Source organism: Bos javanicus, chromosome 17 (assembly GCF_032452875.1).
Source record: "Bos javanicus breed banteng chromosome 17, ARS-OSU_banteng_1.0, whole genome shotgun sequence".
Lineage (NCBI taxonomy): Eukaryota > Metazoa > Chordata > Mammalia > Artiodactyla > Bovidae > Bos > Bos javanicus.
Genome location: NC_083884.1, coordinates 45,679,296 through 45,704,483, shown reverse-complemented (window position 1 = coordinate 45,704,483; position 25,188 = coordinate 45,679,296). Strand labels below are relative to the sequence as shown.

General features: G+C 59.9%; 1 protein-coding gene across 6 annotated transcripts; it reads left to right on the top strand.

The window, feature by feature from the left end:
- Positions 1-1,184: 1,184 nt before the first annotated feature.
- ULK1 (unc-51 like autophagy activating kinase 1) lies at positions 1,185-24,116 on the top strand. Of its 6 annotated transcripts, none has more exons than XM_061384471.1 (29): positions 1,185-1,531; positions 1,869-1,961; positions 2,044-2,085; positions 9,823-9,855; positions 10,160-10,196; positions 10,889-11,062; positions 11,140-11,213; positions 11,522-11,623; positions 12,669-12,727; positions 12,819-12,901; positions 13,346-13,396; positions 13,700-13,788; positions 14,582-14,792; positions 15,480-15,540; positions 15,747-15,836; positions 16,337-16,462; positions 16,877-17,025; positions 17,147-17,233; positions 18,030-18,298; positions 18,968-19,161; positions 19,417-19,526; positions 19,613-19,756; positions 20,192-20,385; positions 20,483-20,655; positions 20,742-20,860; positions 21,201-21,358; positions 21,623-21,658; positions 22,197-22,332; positions 22,417-24,116. In XM_061384471.1, the coding sequence occupies exons 1-29, from the start codon at positions 1,421-1,423 to the stop codon at positions 22,470-22,472; spliced, it is 3,261 nt and encodes a 1,086-aa protein (XP_061240455.1). In that variant the 5' UTR covers positions 1,185-1,420; the 3' UTR covers positions 22,473-24,116. The 6 variants fall into 6 exon arrangements, with proteins under 6 accessions (XP_061240455.1, XP_061240457.1, XP_061240456.1 ...); XM_061384473.1 differs by having other exon boundaries at positions 1,186-1,531; positions 14,639-14,792; XM_061384475.1 differs by lacking the exon at positions 1,185-1,531 and adding an exon at positions 2,356-2,470 and having other exon boundaries at positions 1,872-1,961.
- The last annotated feature ends 1,072 nt before the right edge of the window (positions 24,117-25,188 follow it).

Here is a 25,188-nt window from a genome sequence, read left to right as displayed (position 1 = left end):
ATGGAATCGCTGTGAAGAATAAATGTATTAATATATAAAAAGACAATAGCCTGGCATATGGTAACCAATAGTTAGCTGTTATAAATTATACAATGTACTGTATATACATACATATAGTTCTAAGTACCCTATAACTGTAGGTGCTCAGTCGCTTTCATGTCTGACTCTGTGTGACCCCGTGGAGTATAGCCAGTCAGGCTCCTCTGGCCAAGGAGTTTTCCAGGCAAGAATATTGGAGCAGGTAGCCATTTCCTATTCCAGGGGATCTCCCGGCCAAGGGATGGAACTTGCATCTCTTTCATCTTCTGCACTGGCAGGCGGATTCTTTACCACTGTCCCACCTAGAAAGCCCTCTATATATGTATACAAATATATGTATACATTTGTAGGTATTGTATACACATCTCCTTCTCCAGTGACTTTCTAAAATGACAGTGACCAGTTCATTGTTCGAAATCTTGCTTTCATTGAATTACATATTTTGGAGCACTTTTTTTTTTTTTTGCCAAGATCCATAGTATGTGGAATCTTCCCCAAGAAGGGATTAAACCCCTGTAGCGGAAGGGTAGAGTCTTAACCACTGAACCACCAGGGAAGTCCTGGAGCACTTTTTATCTGACCACTTCTGCCTTTAAGAATCTGCTGTGTATTATTCCATAGAAAAGATGCATCAGAATTGACCTAACCTTTAGGACTTCTGGGCTATTTCTTCGGTTTGGTGCAGTTTTGGGGAAAAGTTTTTAACTATTGAGCACAATTTTAAATGCTTAACCTGCAATGCAGTAGTTGTTTTTCGAAGAATTTATTCTATCCAATCCCCAGCCCTGGGGTACGCAGTCGCCAGGTATTAATGGCGACTATGGCAAATGTGCACCGCTAGGGTGCACAGACAAAGGACGTAGTGCAAGGCAGCTGGAGGAGAACTGGCTGGAGGACCAACCTTGGCCTATGACCAGGCTTGTAGCTCCCATGCCATTACCAAGGGGGAGGGCCCGTTATTGTCCCCGCCTAACCATCCGATAGGTCCCGCCCCTAATAGGACCCGCCCACTATGGCCCCGCCCCACAACCGGCGCCACCACCTACTAAGCGCGGCCACTGGCCAGGCCCCGCCCCTCCCAGGCCAGGCACGCACCAGTCCCCGCCCCTTCCTGGGCAGACCCGCCCCCAGGCTCCGCCCCACCCGGCGCTCAATGCGCTTGCGCGGGCGTCTCAGGCTCCGGGCCCCGGCGGCAGCGGCTCTTTTGTTTCCCCGCCGGAGCCCGAGTCGGATCCGAAGCTAGGGTCCGAGCCCGGGTCAAGATCGGATTGGAGTCGAATCGCGTCCGCATCCCGGGCTGCCCGATGGGGTGCGCCCCCTGCCTACCGCCCCCGGTCTGTGCCGTCGCCTGAGCCCCGGCCTGCCTGGCCCCGTCCGCGCCATGGAGCCCGGCCGCGGCGGCCTGGAGGCCGTGGGCAAGTTCGAGTTCTCGCGCAAGGACCTGATTGGGCACGGCGCTTTCGCCGTGGTCTTCAAGGGGCGCCACCGCGAGGTGAGGGGCAGGCGAGCCCGGGCAGAGCCCTGGCGAGGGCGGCCCCCCCGCCCCGGGGGCCCCCCACATTCCGCTCCAGGGACCCCCTTATCCTTACCGCTGGGCACCCCCCGTCCCCACCTCCACATCCCGGAGACCTCTTCATCCCGCCGGGGGCCCCACATGTACATAGCCAGGCGTCCCCTCATCTCCACCCCACAGCCCCGGGACCATATCCCTCATACACTCCTGACCGGTCATCTCCAGGGACCTGCCAGGTGCTTACCTGGCTTGGGCAAGGCCTTCAAGGGGTTGCCAGGTTCTCGGCACTTGAGGGACACCCACGCTTCGTTTTCAGAAACACGACCTGGAGGTCGCCGTCAAGTGCATTAATAAGAAGAATCTCGCCAAGTCTCAGACTCTCCTAGGGAAGGAAATAAAAATCCTCAAGGTGAGCCGACACCAGAAGCCAGAGGGGCGAGGGTGGTGGGTGAGTCCACCTCACTCACCGGCAACTTGGCTTTCTGTCCTAGGAATTGAAACATGAAAACATCGTGGCTTTGTACGACTTTCAGGTAAGGCTTGGGGCTGTGGTTGTGGTGGGGAGGGGTTGTGCTCTCCCCAGGCTGGCCCCAGCTTAGCTTCAGGCCCTGGTGGCTCCCGTTCCCAGGCCAGCTAACTGCTGGAGACCCTGTTAGGAGTAGATTGTTCTAGGCCAGCATCTCGTGTTGGGGGAAGGAGCTGGGCACCCCTATGTGTTGGATGGGTGTTGGAGGCCTGATGGGACCTTGGAGACCCCACCCTCAGTCCAGTTCTTGTGTCTGGGCTTCCTCTGGGCATGTTAGGAGAGCTCCCACCTTCCCCGGCACCCCAATTGCCACGGGCACCAGCACTTTTCCACCGAGGGAGGTCTGGCTACTGTGTGGCCCTCCAGAGGTGTCGGACCCAGTGGTCCCGAAGGTGAGTCCTGTCCCCAGCCCAGGCCCAGGGTTATCCTGCCGGCCTGGACCACCTGTCTGGGCCGACCGATTGTTTGTTGACATTACTCCAGTGGCCTGGCATTGGCCAGTGTCTCCCTGCGTCAGACTGGGGGAGGGGAGGAGCCAAGGGAGATTCCTTCTTGCTGGCAGTTGGGGCCAGCCACCCAGGCAGGAGGCAGGAGGGAGGCGGGCACCCAGCTGATGAGGCCACCCCAGGCCTAGCTGGCCCAGAAAGCTGAGGCCAGCTTCCCTCAGTGCCCCTGGCCTGTGGGCCTGGCGGTGGGGCCCAGCCTTGGCCCGGGTCTGAGACCCTGGAGACCCAGTTTGGGACCGAGGAACCTGAGGCAGCAAATCTGAGGGCCAAAGTGCTGACTAATGGTTTTGAAACCTGTTTACTGAGGCCACGGGACCAGCCCCTGGCTGAGGGGAAGTTCCCAGCCCGACTGTGTTTTGGTGGCCTCCTCCCTCCTGCCCTGTCCTCTCCCTCCCCCTTCAGAGCTGGGCTGTGGCCTTGGGTGCTGTGGCATGACATGAGGTGACTTGGGGAGGGCCCACGTCCAATGTGACAGCGAGAGCGGGTGCCTGGAAGCTGTGTCCTGGGGCTAAGAGTGCGGCCCCCTGTCTCCTCCTCTTCTTCCTCCTCTCCCACTCTTCCCTACCCGCCCCCGCTTCAGACACACACATATATACACACTTCTCTCCCTTCTTCCCATCCTGGCTGGGCCACACACCTGGTTGTGGGCAGTGCCACTTCCTCCAGGGCTGGCAATGCTATGGCTTCCCCTGTGTGGAGGAAGTGCTTAAGGGCCAGCCAGCCTCTCATTTCCAGGCTCCTCACCTGGGGCTCTGTGCTTTCAGCCCTCGGAGTGTAAGGTGGTTCCCCAAGTCCTTAGACACCAGTCTGAAACATGCTTTGTTTAGTTGCTAAGTCGTATCCAACTCTTGTGATCATATGGACTGTAGCCCGCCAGGTTGCATGTCCATGGTATTTCCCAGGCAAGAATACTGGAGTGGGTTGCCATTACCTTCTCCACTGAGACACCCATGGGACCCAGGAAATCATGGCTTTAAAAAACAATTAATGATTTGACTTAAAAATGAAGAAGCAGTACAAAAGGGGTGTGGAAAAAGGTGACTCTACCACCCCTGTCCCAATGAGCCCCATCTCCCCCAGAGGGTCTCTCTGGGATCAGGATACATCCTCACGGACCTTTTTGCTGCCACACCATCCACTGTTCTTCTATGGTATTTTTTGCTTAAGTGTGTGTTTTGGAGAAAGTCTATGTCACTCCACATTAACTGTCTCAGTCCTGAGGTGAGAAATGACACCCCCTCTCCTTCCAGGAGAATTATCCCCCATTCCTTCTGCAAGATTCAGAGCCCAGGCTCTGAAGCTAGGTGACCTAGTTCCAGTCCTGGTTCTGCCACTTAAACTAGCTGTGTGTCCTTGGACCAATATCTTAATTTCTCTGTGCCTCCATCTCTTTCTCTGTAAAACAGAGTCTGGAGTTGTTTGGTTGAAACTGTGTGTCTTAGTGTTGTTAATGATCGTGGCTGTGGGTATTATTTGCAGCTGTGGGCGTTCATGGCCCCATATTCCACAGTTGACCTCACCAATCCGCCGCTGATGGAACATGGGGTTATTCTGGGATTCTGACATGTCAGCAGTGTGGTGGTGACTCTCCTTGATTCACCTTTGCCATGTGTATGTGTCTGCAGGGTGGATTCCTAGAAGTAAGAGGATGCGTATTTTAGTTGGGAACAGTTGCCAGATTGTGGTCCATTGAGGATGGACCGTGGACACAGCAGTGCTACCTGTGAGAGGGCCTGTCTCCCCACATCGTTGCCAGGAGATCTGTTATCAGAGTTTCATCTTGGCCACTCTGAGTGGTGGAAAATGGTGTCTCGTATGGTTTTGTTTTTCACTTTTGAGTGAGGCTCAGCATCTCTCCTTGTGCACAGGAACACTAGGAATGCCTCCTGCCCAGGGATGTATTCCTGTAGGTCTTGTGATTCCCAAGGCTGGACAGCATGGTGTTGAATGGCATGGGCCCTGTGCCATACTGCCTTTCTGGGCCCAGCTCCCCCATTTACTTACCTGTGTGACCTTGGGCAAACTACTCAGCCTCCTGCTGCCTCTCTGTTACCCAGAAAATTGGAGATTTTAACAGTACACCTGTGTCGTAGGGTGGTGTGGTGACAACTTGAGTCTATATATATCAAGTGCTTAGACCTGTGCGTGCTAAGTTGCTTCCAGTCATGTCCAGCTGTTTGCAACCCTAGGGACTGTAGGCTGCCAGGCTCCTCTGTCATGGGATTCTCCAGGGAAGAATGCTGGAGTGGGTTGTCACGCCCTCCTCCCTGGGATCTTACCAACCCAGGGATCGAACCCAAGTCTCTCATGTCTCCTATACTGGCAGGCGGGTTCTTTACCACCAGTACTACCTGGGAAGCCTGGTTAGACCTGTACTTGGTACTTAATAAGAGCTATATAGATATCGTTGATTTGTAGGAACTCTTTATATATTGGAACTGTTTATATATTAAGGAAAGCCCTTCTGTGATAGTTTACAAATATTCCCTCAGGTTGCCTCTTGTCTTTTGAGGTGGTTTTGTTTTGGGGCCATATGGAATAGTGACTGTTGTCAGGCCAGGCTGATGTGGGTGGGTGGTAGGTAGGCACCCGGCAGGGGTGGGGGGTGGGGTGGCGGATGGGGGTGGTGCTCTGTCCTGAGGCCTGCAGACTTGTGGGGAGGCACCTGGAGCCCTGGCCTTTCCTTGAGGGGTAGAGGGTTGGGCCCTCGGTCTTAACGCTAGCCTGCTGTGTGGTGTCCAGATGTGCTCTTTCTGGGGAGAGCGGCCATCCTAGGAATCTGGGGACCAGCCCTGCCCAGCGTGCCCCGGGAGGAGGGCCTTCCTGAGGCCTGCATGCCGTCTGGCTGGTTCCCACAGCTGGATGACTCACTCTCGCCAGCCTGGCCGACAGAGCCAGCCTCTTGTGACTTAGGGCTGGTGGACACCTTGTCAGGGGTGGCGGGGGGTTGGTCTGCCTCTCTGTGGGAACTTTGAGGACGGTGGCAGCCCTTGGCCTTGCTTTTTTCAGAGCCCCGGCTCAGTAGTAAGTGGACTATGCCGTCCCAGGGAGGACCGTGTCGATTCTGTGTTTTCCATTCTGGAAGTGTCCTTGCTTTTCCCGAACCAGGGGCAGGCCCGGCATGCGGGAAGAAGGGGGCTGGAGAGAGCAGCCGGCCTCCCCTTCCCCCCTCCCGGGAGCCGCAGGCACACAATAGAAGCTGAAGGAGGCTCCGTGAGGACGGAGGGTGGGCCTTCCTCCTCAGGGTGGGGCCGGGCATCCCTTCCTGTCTGGGCGCTGTCCAGGAGAGCCCAGCCTGGGGGCAGGGAGCAGCCTTGCTCCCGTGGGCGGCCGCGCTCTGGCGCTGGCTGTGGCTTTTGCCACCTTGTTGGGAGCCAAGACAGCCCACTCCCCAGGAGGTAACTAGGTCAGTGCCCGCCCACCCACCTGCCCACCAGGCCCAGCCCAGGATCACCAGACAGAGTGGGCTCGGCCCAGCCCTGGAGCTCGGATCCTATTAAGCAAAGCACCTTAGCACCCTGTGGCGGGGCAGCCTCCTACGTGCCTGGGCGCCCGTGCCAGGCTGCTCAGGACACCTGGCCCTGACACCCAGGCCAACCCCGTCCCTAGGGCCTGTGGGCACACCACAGAGAGAGAGAGGGTTCATGTCATCCTGCCTTGAAGGCCTTGCCCATTCACCTCAGGCGCACAGGTTGGGGCTCACCGCCCCCTGCCTTGGGGGCCGCACGGTGGGGTAGTCAGGACTCCGGTACCCAACCCTTCCCCTCCCTTGCCAGTTGTGTGAGAAGCAGAATTGCAGGACCTCTCTGCCCTCAAATAGGAGGACATCACTGGGGCCTGCGCAGTCCTCAGGTTGCACTGGGGGTGACTGGAGTGATGGAGGTGGTGGCCCTGCTGTGCTCCCTGCAGGACCCGGGGGGCCGGGGTGGGGGGGTGCAGCGCCTCAGCCGTGTGTGTATTCTTGTGTTAATGACGTAACAGACCCCTGAGGACAAGAATACAGCTGGTAGTGCTCATCTGCCTACCTTCTCTCGCTCTGGGATCACTGCAGACCCAGGAGGCAGTCAGGTGTCTGGACTGACCCCTAAGGAGGAGGCCTGCCCTCTGGAGCCCACTTGGTCCCCACTTCCTGGGGGAGTTTGTGAAGACCAAGTTTAGCTCATGAGGAAACAGGCCGAGGCAGAACCTTTTCAGGCTCCGGGTGGGCAGCAGGCTGCCAGGGGCTGACCAGCTGTGCCCTCGAGGCCGCACTGACTTCTCTTCCCCCAGGGGGCCCAGAGAGTCGTCTTCTTCAGGGAAAGGTGGGTGGTGGGGGATGCCCAGCGAGGCCTCAGGTGGCAGGAGGGCCTGGGCACACAGCCTCCTTGGAAAAGTGTTCCACTGGGGGCCCTGCAGGCCCTCTCGTTGGGGCTCTTGTCATTGGACCTGGCATGAGGGGTGGCGGGGCCTTGGGCACGTTTCCTGACCTCCTCAGGGAATGGCCAAGGCTCGTGCCAGCCGGCTGCTTTAGTGCCTTACAAGCTGATGCCACTGGCGGGGAGACAGGCCCTGGCCTAAGGGGCCCTCTGATGCTAGGCTTGAATCCCACGTGGTGAGGTTTGGTGGGTGCTACTCCCCCCGCCCCCCACCCTTGACCCTCTATGCCCAGTAGGACCTGCGGGGTTTGGGGCGAGCCCCAGGGCAGTGGGCCCTGTGGGCTGGCACAAGGGAGGGAGTGCGTCTGGCCTGGCATTTGGAAGCTCCCTGGATGGAGTAGGTACGGTGGGTATGGGGGTCCCGTGGATTCCTGGGTGCGAAACACAGCATGTTGTCATTGAGGCCACAGGGACATCCTGGTGAGGAGGTGATCATGAGGTGTGGATGCTCCCAGATTTGGGGGACGACAGGTGCATCTCCCAGCTGGCAGGCCCCTCATCCCCAAGCGGGCATGGTGGTGGCAGCGTTCCTGCCAGGCCTGGGTGACTCTGGGGACAGACACCCTGTGGGCATGGATGCTGCATCCGTCTCCTGTCCTTGTCACTCGGTCCCTGGCTCGGTGGGTGAGTTGGGGGCTTTTCTGGGAAGCAGGGGCCCTGAGTCCCCGCTCTGCTGCCCGTTTGGCTGCATGGCCCAGGTGGGGCAGAGCCTCTGGGCCACTCGAGACAAGGGTGTTCCTTGGTGGGTGAGTTTGGGAGCCTGCTCAGCACGTCCGTCCGCAGAGGTGGCCATGGTCCGGGTGACAGCAGGTGAGGGAGCAGGTGGCCTGGGTGTCACGGGGAGTGGGTGTTCTGATCTCCGGGGTTATTTCTGGGTCCTTATCTCTGGCACCTCCCTCCGCCCTCTGCTGGGTCCTCTGCTGGGAGCCTCCGACTCTGCTCCTGAGCCTCCATGTGTTTTCCTCTGTCTTGATCTCCCTCTTTCTGTCCCCCTGTCTCCCAGTGTGCCTTCCCCGCTGGCCTGGGCCCCCCTAACCAGTCCACGTGTGACCTCCTGGGACTCCTTCCTTCCCCTACCCTGAGTTATCTCTGCCCACAGCTGGCCTGGGAGGGCGGGGCCTGCAGGCAGCTCCCACGCTCTCACTCCTGGGGGGAGGGGCAGGGCCCCTGTGGACTTCTGTGGACAGAGCCTGCCCCCCTCCTGGAGGAGCCCCAGCTGGGCACTTTGGAGGCTTCTTGCATGCCTGCTGGGACACAGAGTAACCAGCCTGGGGAGGCGGGGTGGGGACATGTGGAAATGGGCTTGATCCGGGCCCCAGCCAGCTCTAAGAGGTTTCCGTGTTGACCTCATCCCTGCTCCCTGGGGTATCTCCATCCCAGACCCACAGGCCCTCTGTTGGTAGAGCCCTGGAGGCGGGGTGGAGGGGTTTTCTTGTTACAAGGCACTGACATTTACACAGAGGGTGTCACTAGTGGCTTTGTGTCACCGTTGATGTGGGTCTGAGCCCGGAACCAACCTCCTGGGGGCAGGGTGACTGAGTCAGGGTCCTCTGTCCTGCCGGGTGGGAATGGGGACATGTCTGGGACCTGAGTAGGAGTGGAAGGCGGTGGCTTGCTGCTGAGGGGTCAAGTCTATCTGGGCTTCGGGTGCCCTCCCCCAGAGGCCACTGAGATATGTCCCTCCTGCAGCCACCTCCCCCTTGGGGCTCCCCCCTTGCCTTGAGAGCTACATGGCCAGCTCACACACTTGCCCCCTTGCAAGGGGATGGGGGGTGGGTTAGAAGTTGGAGTTCCTGGGAGTAGCATGCTGGTGAGGAATGAGGACTTGGTGGTTTTGCGGGGTGGGGGGAGGGGCGGCGGGAGGAGCTCTTCCTGGTTTCCAAGACCCTGCAACGTACTGGTGCTGAAGGGGCTTGGGGACCTTGTCCTGGCTGGCAGAGCCCCCCGCAGTTAGGGAAAGCCCCACCTGGGGAAGACTGGAGGGAGTGGTCTGCAGGAGAGCGAAGAGTTCAGGTCCACACCTGCCTGGTGGACTTGGCTCCTCCAGCCTATTTCCTCATCGGTGACCTGGGATCTGAAGGGCATCTCCCGTAGGGACACTGGTGGGGTTCCACACCAGTCCAGGCAACAGGCCCCTCAGACTTGCGGGTGTGGACCGAGCCAAGGATGCCAGTGTCTCCTTGAGGCCACGGGTGGCCAAGGGCTGAGCCGGAAGCTGGCCTGGTGCTCCTGGCTAGCAGTGGGCTGGCAGCACTGACCTGTAATCCTCTTGGCATCTTTGAGTCTGAAGGCAGGAGTGGTTGCCTTGGCCTGAGAGACAAGGCCCTCATACCCTAGTTGTGTCGTTTTTGCGGGCCTGGATCCCCCACCAGCTGGGTCCACTCGGCCACAACTCGCCACTCAATAGGACAGGAAGTCCCATCAGGACCTCAGGGCTGGAGCTGACCCTGATCCTGTTGGAGTCCTGGGGTTACCGGGGCCCCTCTCTGGAAGGTGGGGTCGTCACTCCAGCCCTGACATCTCTCCTGGGACCTCAGCTCCTTTCCCGCCTTGACAAACAGAGTGATATGATTGGCTCCTCCTCCTGTCACTCAAACTCACTTGGCCCTCAGATGTCCTTATGTCCTGGTCACTAACCAACTGTCTGAGCCCTGGTGTGACTCCCGGAGCTGCTGCCTGAGCCCAGGCAGTATGTTGAGGACAGCCGCAGAGGCCGGGCACCCAGGTCACACTGGGGCTAAGCCGGGCTTCCCAGACAGTTGCCAGACTGGGGAACAGGGCGTGCTCCCCACCACCTCTCACTGCCTCTTCTGTGTCCTGCAGGAAATGGCCAATTCCGTCTACCTGGTCATGGAGGTGAGTCCTGGCGGCCGGCTGTAAGAACCAGGAGGCTGGGCCCTCCTGTTTCTCAGGCCCCTTGTCATCTAGGGGTTAGAAGTTGTCCTCATGTCTGTGGGCTTACCAAGCCAGCAGCCCAGCGGCCACAGCAGGGGCTGAAGGGGTGGTGAGCATCCCCGTTGACCTCCTTGAGAGTTGCAAGGCATGTCTACCCCAAGTGCCAGGGGAGCAGGTGTCCTGGGGTTGGGTAATGGGGAGACCTGGGCTGGGCTGCAGGGTCTCCCCTGGCAGCTGACCAAGACACGTGGCTGGTCTTTTGCAGTACTGTAACGGCGGGGATCTGGCCGACTACCTGCACAGTGAGTGGACACCCGCGGCTGAATGGGCTGTGTGCTCACCTTGACCCAGTGTGAGAGGTGGCCTGGTGTAAACAAGCTTTCTTAGGCCTAAAGGTGGTGTCGCCTGCTGGGAAGGATGGAAGGGTGACTGAAGACCTGTTAGGGTTACATGCTATGTCAAAACCACAAAGGATGGCCTTGCAGGGCAGACTTGGTCTGGAAGGGTCACTCTTAAGCTGGGCTCCATTCAGTCTGCTGGGATGTGGTGCCCTGTGGGGTGTCCCTATGGCCACTGATTGGTGGCTCTGCAGGAGACAGGCCTGTCCTGAGCGCTCTGGACTCCAGAGATCCCTGGCTATCCACAGGGGGCAGGCCTCCCCAGGGTCCTGGCAAAAGTGGGGAACTGCTCTCTCACCTGTTGGATGAGCCCTTCGCTGGTTGAAGCTGGACCTGGGGCTTCTCAAGCAGCCTCTGGCCATGGTGTTTACCCTGAGCAATAGGTGGAGGAAGCTGCTGAGAAGTGGTCCTAACCTGAGAAGGGGCAGGGTGTGCTGGGCGACACCCTGGAGCTGGAGGGCACGCTGGAGCAGCTCAGGGTCAGGTGGTGCGAAGGGTGGGTTCAGAGGCCGCAGGGAGCAGTAGGAGGAGTAGGAGGCCCCTCACTCTGGGTGCCCGGGTGAGCTGCGCCCACCTGAACCCCGTCCCCTTTGCAGCCATGCGCACACTAAGCGAGGACACCATCCGGCTCTTCCTGCAGCAGATCGCGGGCGCCATGCGGCTCCTGCACAGCAAGGGCATCATCCACCGGGACCTGAAGCCCCAGAACATCCTGCTGTCCAACCCTGGCGGGCGCCGCGCCAACCCCAACAACATCCGGGTCAAGATTGGTGAGGCGGGGTGGCTGCGGCCCGGGGGCCCCAGGGGCCTCAGCCGCCCCCCCTCACACATCTCTCCTTGCCTGCAGCCGACTTCGGCTTCGCCCGGTACCTGCAGAGCAACATGATGGCAGCCACACTTTGTGGCTCCCCCATGTACATGGTAGGTGGCTACCCCCAGCCCCTGCTGCATTGCCCTATCAAAGGGGGCCTCCATCCACACGGGAGCAGGGTCCCCTCCCATGTCCAGAGCTGAGCCCCATCCTGTGGTCTCACCTTGGGTGGCAGCCGACATGGATATACCATTTGTTCCCCACCATGTCTATGGCGTTTGACACCTGGCTAGTGTCTGTGTGACTGGGTGGCCCCTGGCTGGTGTCTATCCTGATTGGCTGATGCCTGGCTGGAGGCAGGCCTTGGTCAGCACAGTTCAGTGTCCATGCTCACCACACAAACTTGTACGCCCCGCAGGCCCCAGAAGTCATCATGTCCCAGCACTATGACGGGAAGGCAGACCTGTGGAGCATCGGCACCATCGTGTACCAGTGCCTGACAGGGAAGGCGCCGTTCCAGGTGAGGGCCCAGGGCAGAGAGGTCTGCTACAGGTGTGCGCGTGCTCGTCTCTGCAGCCTGCCATAGTCGTGGGTCGTTAAAGTCCTGCAGCCTCCCCTCCACTTGCATGACATGATCACCCAGCTTCCCACTGTGCAGTCACTTCAGGGCTCTATCCTGCTTAGAGCCAAGGCCGGAGTCTCCACTGGTTCTGGAGCACTCCTGTGTTTGTCCATGTGTATGTCTGAACCAAGTGTCACGGCCTCCCTCCTACCCATTCCAGTGCCGAAGTGAGCCAGGACATTGATACCAGGACCCCAAACTCTGGGGTGTACCCTACATTTGGAAGGCAGTGGCCTGTCCTGCGCTGGACCCTAGAGGGCCCGTGCGTCTGAGCCCACCGCACAAACACACGCGTCCTGCAGTGACTCCATGGCCTGACCTCGCAGCTCTCCTTTGCCACCAGCTTGCCCCAGAGCCTCTGTGCCTGCCCAGTGACCTAGGCCAGCCTCCACCCCCAGCTCCCTCCACCCCTCCCTGCCTACTGTTTTCCCCATGTGGGCAAGCACAGGGCTGTCCCTGGCTGGCATGTCAGCCTTGGGAACGTTGTACCCTCGTGCCTGGAACAGTGCCTGGCACATAGCAGGGCTCAGTGAATGATTAATGAACACGCATGTGCCAGCCATGTGTTATCAAGGGAGGCAGGGCCCACTTGTGGAGCAAACTTACTCTAGGGCCCTCTTCTGGAGCTGGCACATTGGCTACTTTTCAATTTCAAGAAGCAAACAACCAGTTGCAGCAGTTACCCAGAAGTCATCCACAGCAGGTGGGTGGAAGGCCCAGCAACCTCCTCTGGGCGCCCCCAGCCTCCGCCTTTGTGCGGTCCCCGCGATTCCACAGCCTGAGTGGGGAGAGGGGCACTCCTTCTTTGGATGCGTGGGAGGGCCCTCAGTGTTCAGGCAGGCAGGCTGGCGGCGCTGGACCGTGGATCTCTCGGGGTCAGGTGCAGAGTGGGCAGTGGCCAAGTGGAGCGGGCGCTCACTCCTCACCCCTCCCTGCCTTCCAGGCCAGCAGTCCCCAGGACCTCCGCCTCTTCTACGAGAAGAACAAGACGCTGGTCCCCACGTGAGTGCCCCTCCCCTGGCGGCAGACCCCTGCCTGCTTCCTCACTGCCCCGATCAGGCTGCCCTGTCAACGCTGTGCTCTGTGCCCCCAGCATCCCCCGGGAGACCTCAGCCCCGCTGAGACAGCTGCTCCTGGCTCTGCTTCAGCGCAACCACAAAGACCGCGTGGACTTTGGTGAGTGCCGGCCGCTCGGCCCCCTACTCCTTCTGACAGGCCTGGGGGACAGGGGCCCTTCTAGCTCTCAGCCCTGCACCCCTCATCCTGCACCCCCAGCTTCCAGGGCCCCTGTGGCCACAGTGAGCGGGTTTCCCCGTTCCCACAGCTCCTTTCCCAGCTGCACAGATAGAAAAACCCCCACTTGTGCAATAGGCAGCGTTGCTGGGAACTGTCGGAAGGGTGGGTGGAGCCCAGCCTGGACCACACTGGGGGTGCCAGATGTGTTCAAGAGCTGCCAGCTGGGGCTCTGTCTCCCCCCGTGCCTGGCGTGAGGCAGCCAGGACAGGGGCCAGAGCCTGCTGGAGCTCAGGCCCACAGGAAGGGATGGTGGGGGCCCAGCCTTCACCCTGGGAGTTCTGTTGTCAGACCCTCCTGAGCCCTGCCCCAACTTTTCTCTTGCAGATGAGTTTTTCCATCACCCCTTTCTGGATGCCAGTGCCACTGTGAAGAAGTGTGAGTCCCCTGAGGGTTCTAGGACTCCTGTGCCTCCCTTCTCCCCATGGGCTTCCAACCCCACCCCCACTTCCAGCTCCCCAGTCCTGCTCCAGCCTGTAGTCCCTAGGGACCCCCAGGCCATGGAGTGGGCTTGAGCTCAGCTGACTTGGTGCAGCGGGATTGGGGAGGTGGGGGCAGGGGCCTCGCACAGGTCTTCTCCCTGGCTTCCTGGAGGGTGTGGGGTTGTCATGGGCGGGGTGGGAGTGTGCAGGGCCCGGCAACATCCCGTGCTGACATGCGCTGACCCACACCCTCCCCCAGCCCCTCCTGTGCCCGTGCCCTCGTACCCGAGCTCGGGGTCTGGCAGCAGCTCCAGCAGCAGCTCCACCTCACACCTGGCTTCCCCACCGGTGAGTCACACGCAGGGTCGGGGCTACGGGCTCCTCTCCCCTCGGCTTTGGGGCATGTAGACAGCTGCAGGAACCCTGTTGGGGCTTCTGTCCTACCCAGGCCCCCACGTTTATTTCTGCAGTGTTGTCTGGTCAGATGACACCAGACTTACACATTCTGCTTGTGGACGTGGAGCGGTAGAAGTGGGTGAAGTCCCCTTTCAGGGCCCCCTCCCCGGTTGTGTCCCGGAGGCTGACCTGATGGCCGTCAGCGAGTTCAGGACTGCATCAGCTCTGAACGTTCTTGTGCATGGGTGGACACGGACAGGGGCCCCAGGGAGGATTGTGTGCAGGGGTCCCTGTGTCCTGGGATCCGATCCTTGCAGCCCATGTTCCCAGTACAGGGGTGGGGTGAGGTCTGCCAAGGTTGTGCGCGGGGTTGGGGGTGCTGGGACTTGAGCCTCCACCTGTCCATCCGTCCGTCCTGCTAGGCAGGGACCAGGGCTGGACTGGTGGCGGAGAAAACAGCTCTTTGGTGCCCTGTCTGCTGAGTGTGGCACAGGGCTTGTGCACAGGCAGCCTTGCCCCCTTGTACACGTCCCCAGCGTGCCAGGCTGTACGACCCTTCACAGGACGGAGGGAGAAGTGGAGGGTCACCTGGAAGGGGGTCTCCCTGGAGCTTGTGGGAGTGAAGCGCCTCCTCACCCTGGGGGGCAGGTGGCTCTGTGAGATGACTGTCCTTGTGGGGAAGTCACAGGCGAGCGTGACCCGTTGGGGAGAAGATCATGCAGAGCCCTGGCCTCGTCCCCAGCAGCCCTGCTTCCCCCAGGCCCTGGGCCTGAGTCTCAGCGGGCTCCCCTCTGACCCCCAGTCCCTGGGGGAGATGCAGCAGGAGCTCCAGAAGACCCTGACCTCCCCGGCCGAGGCTGCTGGCTTCCTGCATGGCTCCCGGGACTCAGGCGGCAGCAGCAAGGACTCATCCTGCGACACCGACGACTTTGTCATGGTCCCGGCCCAGTTTCCAGGTAAGGGGCCCCTCACAGGGTGGGCAGGGGGCTCACTGCAGATGTGCCAGATACACCCCTAAGAAGGGACTTGGAAGCTCCCACCCCATATGTGGTTGGTCATTGAGTCAGAGCTGAGTCCTGCCTTTGGCCACACACAGGCCTTGTGCCCCCGAGTGTCCAGAGCGTCCAGAGCACCTGCCCATCTGTATCTGAGTTGTAGCCTATGCCCCACAACCCTTCCAAAGCCCTGTCCTGGGGTCCTCAGTTCCTCTCCTGACTCTAGATGCTGGTGCTTCTCTCGCTGGCCCTGGCCACTGAGACCAGCAGATGGGGCTGGGTGGGAGCCAGCCCTGGTGTCCAGTGGGGCACCCTGAGCCTGTCAGCTTGGCTCTGATGCAGAGGAGGGGCCTGGTACCCAGCCGAGGGCATTGCAAGGAGGACAGCAGGAGGGAAGGGGGGAACCTGAAGATCCGGGAGGAGGGGCAGACCCAGATTGGGAGGTGTGGACACCCGGCCTGAGGTTGGCTCAAGGCTGCTGGGCAGGGGAGGTACCAGGGTCTCCTTTAGAGCCCTGAGTCCAGACAGGCAAAGGGAGGTGGCAGTGTGAGTGCCAGAACAGGGACAGGAGAGTGCTGGGCCCTGCATGGCCCCCACCACCCCAGGAGGAGGTGTCTGGGTCTGGCCTGACTCATCTCCTGTCCACAGGTGACCTGGTGGCTGAGGCAGCAGGTGCCAAGCCGCCCCCAGACAGCCTGATGTGCAGTGGGTAAGCATCCCCTAGCCCCGTGCCCCTTGCCCCCTGTTCTGAGGGGAGGGCAGTGCCTGCTCTTAGGTTATCTTTCGACCCTCCGGGTCAGAGTTTGGGCAGGGCCAGGTCTCCTGTGCCCAGTGCAGGATGGGGTCCCGAGGGTGATGCCAGAGTCCGTGTGCACGTTTGTCCTGAGTGGGGACTGCCTGTTGCTCTGTCCGCAGGAGCTCGCTGGCGGCCTCCACAGGCCTGGACAGCCATGGCCGGACCCCGTCTCCTTCCCCGCCCTGCGGCAGCTCCCTTAGCCCCTCAGGGTAAGTGGGGCAGGGGCCACCTAGGCTTCCCTTGGCATCACAGCACGCCAGCACCAAGCCGGGCCATGCAGGAAGCAGTCATGTCCAGAGGCTGGGCAGGCTGCCAGGCCCCTCATGGGTGGTCCAGCAGAAGGGAGGGTTTGTGGTGGGAAGGATGCAAGGTGGGGGCTGGGGGAACTGCCAGAGACTAGTGTCATCAGCCCCGCTCCCCGAGCTTGTAGGGCCAAGGGGGCAGGGATGCCCAGAGCCCACAGGAGCAGCCCAGTCACTGTCCTCTGTCCCCTTCCTACTGGCTGGTCCCAACCAGAAGCCACCTGAGTGTAGAGTAGTGGGGAGGGAGTGCCCACAGACAGTCCCTGATACCCCCTGGAAGCAGTAGTGGCCGTGTGCGGAGACAGGGAAGCAGGTGGCTGGAGTGGCCTCTGCCCCGGGATATTGGGCCTGGGGTTCAGCCCAGTGCCCCGCCTGCAGTGACCCTGACCTCTCTTTGCCCACCACAGCCGGACTGGCACGTTCTCCAGCAGCAGATGTGGGGCCTCTGTCCCCATCCCAGTCCCCACGCAGGTGCAGAACTACCAGCGCATTGAGCAGAACCTGCAGTCACCCACCCAGTACCAGACAGCGCGGTGAGTGCAGGGCCCCCCCACTGGCCAGGCTCGTTTGTGGTAAGAACCCCACTTGGGTGGTGCAGGGCCATCTCTCAAGTGCAGTTGTGCAGGCTGCACACTGCTTAACCATCAGTGCCACCACTTGCCTCGTGGACATTCTGGCACTCTAGCTGTACGGTGACTGCTTGTGTTTATAAAACTGATGGTGATTTGTGTTAAGTTCCAAAAGAGAGTGGGAAGGGGTACTTTTCAAATTAATTCCCGGAAGCCCCTCTGAGTTGGCAGTCACCCTGGCAGGGACTGGGGACGCCCAGCTGGTTTTGGCTCCTGGCGAAGCCCATTATTTGAATGGAGGGGGACAGACACATGGCATGCTCGTGGCCCTTGCCGAGCGTGGCTGGGGACCTCACACCTCGTACTGCTTGTCCCCAGGTCCTCTGCCATCCGCAGGTCAGGCAGCACCAGTCCTTTGGGCTTTGCACGGGCCAGCCCATCACCCCCGTCCCACGCTGAGCACGGAGCCGCCCTGGCCAGGAAGCTGTCCCTGGGTGGGGGCCGGCCCTACACACCGTCTCCCCAGGGTGAGCCTATATACTGCTGGGAGACCAGCCTCTGAGTGGGACTGGGTGTCTTCACCCTGGGGCAGGGGAGGGTCTTGCTCTCCATCCCATGTTGACCCTGGCAATTTCTCTTTCCCCCAAGTCGGAACCATCCCTGAGCGGCCAGGCTGGAGTGGAGCACCCTCCCCTCAAGCATCTGAGATGCGGGGTGGCAAGTCCCCTCGTCCAGGTGGGTGTAGCCCCAGCCTGATTGATGGGTTTGAGGGTGGAGCTGGGGAGGGGCACAGGAGCTGGGCTGACCTCCCTGGGCTGGCCTGTCACTGCTTAGAACAGTGGTTGTCTTCCTGTCCACAACCATCATTTTTTTTTTAAGGTTTATTTAAGTATAATTTTCTTTCTTTATTTTTGGCTGTGCTGGCTCTTCGGGGCTGTGCAGGCTTTTCTCTGGTTGTGGCGAGCAGTTGTGCAGGCTTCTCATTGTGGTGGCTTTTGTTGCAGAACACAGGCTCTTTAGTAGTCGCAGCACACAGGCTCCGTAATTGCCAATTCCTAGGCTCCAGAGCACAGGCTGATTAATTGTGGTACATAGGCTTAGTTGCTCCGTGGCATGTGGGATCTTCCTGGATCAGGGATCAAACCCAGGTCTCCTGCTTTGGCAGGTAGATTCTTTACCATTGAGCCACCAGGGAAGCCCCATAATCATCATTTCTTATGAGTTGAAGAGAGAAAGAAAATTCCATAAGACTGTTTAACAAGCTCCAGCCTTCAGGTTATGGAGGCTGACGAGGGGGCTCAAATTCAGCCCGCACTCCTGTCATGCCGTGTGACCTTGGGCAGGTGTCTCAGTGTCTCTGTGCCTGTTTCCAGGTACGCAGTAAAGCGTGGGTGCAGTGTGGCTTGGGTGACTGTGAGGGTAAAGGGAATCCTGAGCAGAATGGGGGCCTCTATATACTATTGGTTGGTAGTGTGGGCTGGTCCAGGCGTCCACGGACGGCTGTGACTGGGCTCATCCTGTCCCCTCCCAGGCTCCTCTGCACCTGAGCACTCTCCCCACACCAGCGGGCTGGGCTACCGCCTGCACAGCGCCCCCAACCTGTCCGACCTGCATGTCGTCCGTCCCAAGCTGCCCAAGCCCCCCACGGACCCGCTGGGGGTGGCGTTTGGCCACCCACAGGCCAGCCCCCCCCAGCCCTCCCACGGACTTCAATCCTGCCGGCCCCTGCGCGGCTCGCCCAAGCTGCCTGACTTCCTGCAGCGAAACCCCCTGCCCCCTATCCTGGGCTCCCCCACCAAGGTAACAGGGCCCCAGACCTCCAGGGGGTGGGTGGGAGTGACGCTGTACTTCTCCCACGTGCCTGGGCCACTGGGCTTTCTCCCTGGTGGGATTTCCGCAGGACATGAGGGTCCCCAGAAGCCGGAGGTGGGGCCTGCATGCTCCAGCACAGCTGGGCCTGCCCTCTGCGCCCAGATCTTCTGCACCAGCTGGTAGCTGACTCCATAAATCTCCCCATTTACACGCGGAGTGCCGCGATGAAGACTGGCCCCAAAGGCACAACATTTCTTGGCCCTTGATGGGAAGTATCCTGACCCTGATCCAGGGTCCAGAGCACCAGAGAACCTAAGCTGCCGCAATGGGCAGATGATGTAGTTCAGCCCTTGCTTCAGTTTTCTGTCTGTGAAATGGGGCTAGTACCTGCAGCCACCTGATGGTGTCTGTGTGAGGGCATAGGTGCACACGTGTGTGCCCAGCATGGTACATGTCTGCATGTGTGCCTTTGCTCCAGCACAGGACGGAGTCAGCCACACACAAGTCTCACTTCTTTGCTGTGAAGACTTGGGTCAGTGAGGGCTGGGCCTTTGCGGAGGCGTGGGGCCTTGCAGATTCAGGCCAGCACTGCTGACCCTGTCAGGATGTTAGCGTTACCATGCGGGTCATCCTCAGCACCTTCCCTGCCCCTCCTAGACTGTGCCCGCGTTCGAGTTCACCAAGACCCCCAGCTCCCAGAACCTGCTGACCCTCCTGGCCCGGCAAGGCGTGGTCATGACGCCGCCACGGAACCGGACGCTCCCCGACCTCTCCGAGGCAGGGCCCTTCCAGGGGCAGCAACTGGGCCCCGGCCTGCGGCCCACCGAGGACACCAAGGGCCCCTTCGGAAGGTGAGTGTTGAGGATTCCCCCTACCTGCTGTTTGCCTGCCCCGCACTCCCTCCACCACCGCTTCTGAGCCTCAGTTTGCACATCTGTTCAATGGGTGACAGTAACTGCCTGGAATGGGCAGGGCTGGGCACGCTGACCAGACTGTGAGGTTCCCCAGGCCCTGCCTGTGGGGTGTAGGGGGCCAGCCCTGGGAAGTGGGTAGACTGGTACCCCCAGGGCGGCTCATGGCACCTCATACCACCCTTCACCCTGCAGGTCCCTCAGCACCGGCCGCCTCACAGATCTGCTCCTTAAGGCTGCGTTTGGGACGCAGGCTCCCGACTCAGGCAGCACGGACAGCCTGCAGGAGAAGCCCATGGAGATTGGTGCGCCAGAGGGGTCGGTGGGGAGCTCTCTGGGAAGTGGGGGGCCGTGGCGGGAGGAACCTGAGCGCCTCTTCTCACTCCCCCAGCGCCCTCTGCTGGCTTCGGAGGGAACCTGCACCCAGGAGCTCGTGCTGGGGGCGCCAGCAGCCCTTCCCCCGTAGTGTTCACAGTGGGCTCGCCCCCCAGCGGGACCACGCCACCCCAGGGCCCCCGTACGACCATGTTCTCAGGTGAGGACTGTCTGGTGGCCTCAAAGCTGCAGTGAGTCAGTGGCCCACACCATCCTTCAGGAAGCGGGAGGGCGGTGGCTGACGGCACCAGTGCAGCAGGGGTGATACCCTGGGCACCGGGGCACCACCCCCACGCTGAGGCCCTGGGAGGGTCCTCCCGGGAGGGTCAGGGGTCTAGGGCTCAGCGCTGCCTCTGGGCGGGCACAGGTCATACAGACAGGCCTCTGCAACCCCAGCTTCTGAACTCGAGGGTCCCACCTACAGTGGACAGTGGACGGAGGCCTGGGAGTGGTGAGGCCTCCACTGTGGGCTCTACTCCCTGGAGGGAGAGCAGCCAGGTGGTGGGGACCAGACTTGTGTCTCAGAGTGGCAGAAGATTGGTGGGGAAGGGGCAGCCGTGGTGGGGGCCCCTGCTCACCAGCCCTCTCCCCACAGTGGGCTCCTCCAGCTCCCTCAGCTCGGCCGGCTCCTCCTCCGCCCGCCACCTGGCGCCCGGGGCCTACAGCGAGGCCACCCTCGAGGTCCCCGCCCCCGGCCACTGCTGCAGCTTTGCCGACCCTGTCACCGCCAACCTGGAGGGGGCTGTGACCTTCGAGGCCCCCGACCTCCCTGAGGAGACCCTGATGGAGGTGAGAGCTGGGGCTGGGATGAGGCCCAGCATGATCTCTGGGCAGGGCTGGTCACAGGGTTGTCAAGCTCCGTCGCTCAGCCGCCCCGTCTCCCCAGCAAGAGCACACGGAGATCCTGCACAGCCTGCGCTTCACGCTCGTCTTTGTCCAGCACATCCTGGAGATTGCGGCTCTGAAGGGCAGCGCCAGCGAGGCAGCCGGGGGGCCTGAGGACCAGCTGCAGGAGAGCGTGGTGGCCGACCAGATCAGCCTGCTGAGCCGCGAGTGGGGGTGGGTGTGCCCAGTGGGTGCCCAGCGGGGAGGCCGCCTGGGGCATGGGCCCCCCAGCCCCCTGACACATCCGTGCCGCCCTCCAGTTTTGCAGAGCAGCTGGTGCTTTACCTGAAGGTGGCCGAGCTCCTGTCCTCGGGCCTGCAGACCGCCATCGACCAGATCCGGGCTGGCAAGCTCTGCCTGTCGTCCACCGTGAAGCAAGGTGAGGGCGGATGGCTCGGGCTCCCAGCAGGGTTGGGGCAGGAGGCTGTGAGCTTGTGGGGAAGACAGGGAGGGTGAGGTGATGCGGGAGGCCTTTCTAAGGTTACCTGGTGCAGGCCCCACCCAGGTGGGATAACGGCCAAGGGGATGGTAGAAGGCCAGGTGCAAAGGCCCTGAAGCAGGGCCCTGTGTCTGGGGGTGGGAAGGCACAGTGTGCATTGCTGGGGCAGAATGCATAGGAGGTGGAGTCAGAAAGCTGCCCTGGGGGTGGAGTGAGGGGCTTTTTGCCTGTTGGTCCCCACTCCTGCAGTCAGCCTGAGCTGCAAGGTCCCCTCCTGCAGTGGTGCGGAAACTGAACGAGCTGTACAAGACCAGCGTGGTGTCCTGCCAAAGCCTGAGCCTGCGGCTGCAGCGCTTCTTCCTGGACAAGCAGCGGCTCCTGGACCGCATCCAGAGCGTCACTGCCGAGAAGCTCATCTTTAGCCACGCAGTGCAGACGGTACGACCTGCGGGACCCCGCGTGGGGAGGAGCTGGGAGAGCGGGCCAAGGAGTGGGCAGGGCTGTTTGATGGCCACAGCTCTGCCAGACTGCAGAGGGCGTTGCTCCACCATGCTGTCTACTCTGCCAGCCAGTGATACACAGGCCCCGCTCCAGCCCCAGCACGGAGCCCAGAGCTCACCTGAGCTTAAGCCCCACAGTGTGACTCCATCGTCCAAGTGTATCTCTGGTCACACCCCTCTCTAAACTCAGTTTCCTTACCAGGAAAATAGGGGACCTCGTTTTCAAGTCTCTTTACAGGTGAGTTGGTTTCTTCTGCAGTAGAAGAAACCTGTGCAGGCAGGCCAGCTCGGAAGACACAGCGTGAAGACAGCTGGGGGCGTAGAGGGGCCCTGCTCAGTGTTCTGCCTCTGTTGCTCTCCAAAACGAGTGGCTTCTAAGGCAATCTCTGTTTTTTGAAAGAAGTCACTTGTAGTAAAAGCAATGTTTGAATAAACATTTGGGAAAAGTCTGCCTTCTCATCCCCAAACTCCTGGGGTGACCATTGCTAAGCTACGCCGTCACTGGCCCACACTGATAGTGACTGGGACCAGGTCCGAGGGAGCCTTCTCCCCAGTGGCAGTGCTGACCTGGGAGCAGAGCTAGCCACCCTCGGGGTCTGATCTGCAACCCCGACTGCCTGAGGTGAGTGGGCATCTGTTTAGGCCTCATGTGACTTGGACGGTGCCCGCACCACCCTGCCCCGTCACTCATGCCCTCCAGCCTGCAGGCAGTCAGCTCCAGGTCCTCCTACCCTGTTGGGGGGCAGCCAGACCCAGCCTCCACCCTCGCCCGGCAGGTGCAGTCGGCCGCCCTGGATGAGATGTTCCACCGCCGGGAGGACTGTGTCCAGCGCTACCACAAGGCCCTGCTGCTCATGGAGGGGCTGCAGCAGATTCTCACGGACCAGGCGGACGTGGAGAACATCGCCAAGTGTCAGTGCCACTGGGCCTGGGGGAGCGGGGGGGAGCAGCTGGGCACCCGCTCACTGGGTACCCTCTCTCCCTCCCTCGCTGCAGGCAAGCTGTGCATTGAGCGGAGACTCTCGGCCCTGCTGACCGGCATCTGTGCCTGACCTCTTGGAGGCCCGGCCTGTTGTGCCGAAAGGACTGGACCTTCTCTGCAGATCCATGGGGCGGGGAGCAGTGTGCTGGCCAGGCCGAAAGAGACAAGCCTGTGGCCTTGACACTGCTCGCTGGTGCTGGGGAAAGGACCTCGGCTCCCCACCCAGCGGCCAGAGCCAGGCCTCAAGCCACGTCTCCATCTCCTGGGCTCCTCAGCCATGGACTTCAGGGCGGTGGAGGGCCCCACCCAGAACCTCAGCACAGGCCAGTCCCTTGGCCTGGCTGACAGGCAGAACTCCTAGCCCAGCCAGCGATCTGAACTTCTCTCTCGGCTGCCTCGATGGCAGGTGGGGATGCGTGGGCATCCCCCGACCCCACCCAGACCCCAGGGCTGTCATGCTGAAGACAGAGGCCCTGAGACCATGATGCCCACTCAAGCCAAAGCCGCCAGGCCTGCCCAGTGGATCCACCCAGGAAAAGGTGTATCCTCCTGGCTCCCTCCTCTACCCTTCCCCGAGACCACCACCCAGCTTTGTGAATCACCCAGCACTTTATGCAGGCGGACTGGACCCGGGGCTGCCACTCGGTCCCGGCTGTTGCACTATGAGGCGTGTGTGCACACCCGTATTCTCGTGTACGTGTATAAACAGCCCCACGAGCACATGTGCTATGCCCGCCACCCGGGACCCTCTTCGGGAAACAGCCGTCTTATTTAAATGTTCTTTTAGGGACGGACAGTACGAAGCACCGAGCTTCCAAAACCCAGCACAGACGTTGCAGTCTTTCACATTTTTCTCCTAAAACGTGTCTTATTTTCTGTAACTCTTTTTTTTTTTTTTTTTAAGAAAACTCATACGAGTTGATGTTTTGTTTTGAAAGGGTGGGAGCAGGGCAGGGACGGCCTCGGCAGCAATGCCGAGACCTGGGGGGGCTATGGTGCTGGGCGCGTGCGGTCTGCGCTTAGCTGTCTGCCCTACCCTCGCCCTCGTTTCCTGCCTGAAGATGGTGGGCAGGTGATGACCGTATTTGTGCAAAAGCCTCCCAGTCCAGCTTTCACAGTAGGTTTTAACATTAAGTCACCCCACACACACCCAGGTCCTGGCCATATTTGGGGGGTTGGCGGAAAAGCCCTCCTCTAGGCCCTAGGGTGCCCTTCCTTGATCTGCCAGCCCTGCCCAACTTCTCTCAAACCTGTTCACAAGGATGCAGAGGGGGCCCCAGTCCATCACCCACAGCTTTGAGGTCTCACCCCAGGCCTAGGTGAAGACCCTCATTTTCTCTCTCGGTGATACTTGAAATCTTGCCTCCATGCTTGGACCTAAAAGCAAGCAGGCCTGGGACCCCTTTCTGTCTCATCACCAGTGACTTGAGTTTCTCCTCCAATGCAGAATGTGTTCGTATTTATTGCTTTATGATCAGCTGGAATCAGGGCCACTGGGAGGCCAGCGCCATGGGAGTAGCCACTCGCAGCTCTGTTTGCTGTCAGCCTCCCAGGGCACAGGGTGCGTGCTGCCAGCCCGTCCTGTTCTCCATGACACAGCTCTCCTCTCAATCTACCTTAAGAGACGTTTCGTGTGACCCCCACCCCCACACACACACCATTATGTTAAATTGTGTAATATCAATTTAAGGAAATAAACATCTGGATTTGTTGAGCTGCTGTTACTGATGGTTTGTCACTGTCTTGTTCTGTCACCTCCTTTCTTGGCCCCCCTATCCCCATGTCCAGCAGCATCACCTGGCAACTGGGGATCAGGCTCAAGGCAAGGCTGAGGAGCTCAGTCTTCTGGGGGTTCACCAGCCGCCAAACCGTAACAGCAGCCACAGCATTTCCATCCCAGGAGGGTCCCCCGCTCTACATCGGTGTGGGTGTGAGAGGCTGTGGTTTTGATTTGCACTATCCTCATGGTTAGTGACCCCAAGTGTCTTCTCACAGGTTTGTCAGCAATTTCTACATCTTTTCTATTTTAAGTTCCTTACCCATCCTTGAATTGGATGGTTTCTCTATTGTTGAGTGGTAAGGTTTGCATTTTTAGACTACATATTGTTTCAATAGGTTAAAAATAATTCATTAAGTTACCAAAGAGGCTAACCACAATGTGAGACGAAAGTTCCTGGAAAGGTAGCGTTAAGAGGAAGTGGAAGGTGGGGCCCCAAAAGGTCGGGTCCCAGCAGGGCTGCTCCAGTCTGGCTTCCTGGAGTGCGTGCTCCCTTCTCTGTAGACAGGAAGGGTCGTGCTGGCAGAGAGGCAGCCCCTTCCGTTCTGTGGGACTCCCCCGTATGTTAGAAACGCCAAAAGAGCATTAAGACAACCATGGCGTTTTGTTGTCACTTTAATAAACTTCATTTCAGCAGTTTCAGGTTCACAGAAACATTGTGCAGGAAGTACAGAGAACTCGCACATACTTCTCCCTCTCCTGCTTTGCCCCCTTCACTGCCCCATTAATAACTTGCACCGGTGGGATTCATCTGTTAACCATTGTTGAACCGGCACCAACACGTCATCACCCAGAGTCCACGGTTTATGTTGTGATTCGCTCTCGGTGCACATGCTGTGGGTTTGGACACGTGTAAAGTGATGTACCATTTCAGTATCATTTCACTGCCCTTGTTCATTCCACCAATGTCAATCCCTGTCCCTTTACTGTCTCCATAATTTTGCCTCTTCCAGAATGCTGGAATCATACAGTGTGCAGTTTATTCAGAGTGGCTTCTTCATGTCTTTTC

Bases quoted from the DNA above. Each gene is read 5' to 3' on its own strand.
- ULK1 (XM_061384471.1), top strand. From the start codon at position 1,421: ATGGAGCCCGGCCGCGGCGGCCTGGAGGCCGTGGGCAAGTTCGAGTTC. The intron at 11,214-11,521 runs GTAGGTGGCTAC...TACGCCCCGCAG, and splicing joins GTGGCTCCCCCATGTACATG to GCCCCAGAAGTCATCATGTC. The intron at 21,659-22,196 runs GTGAGTTGGTTT...CTCGCCCGGCAG, and splicing joins GTTTTCAAGTCTCTTTACAG to GTGCAGTCGGCCGCCCTGGA.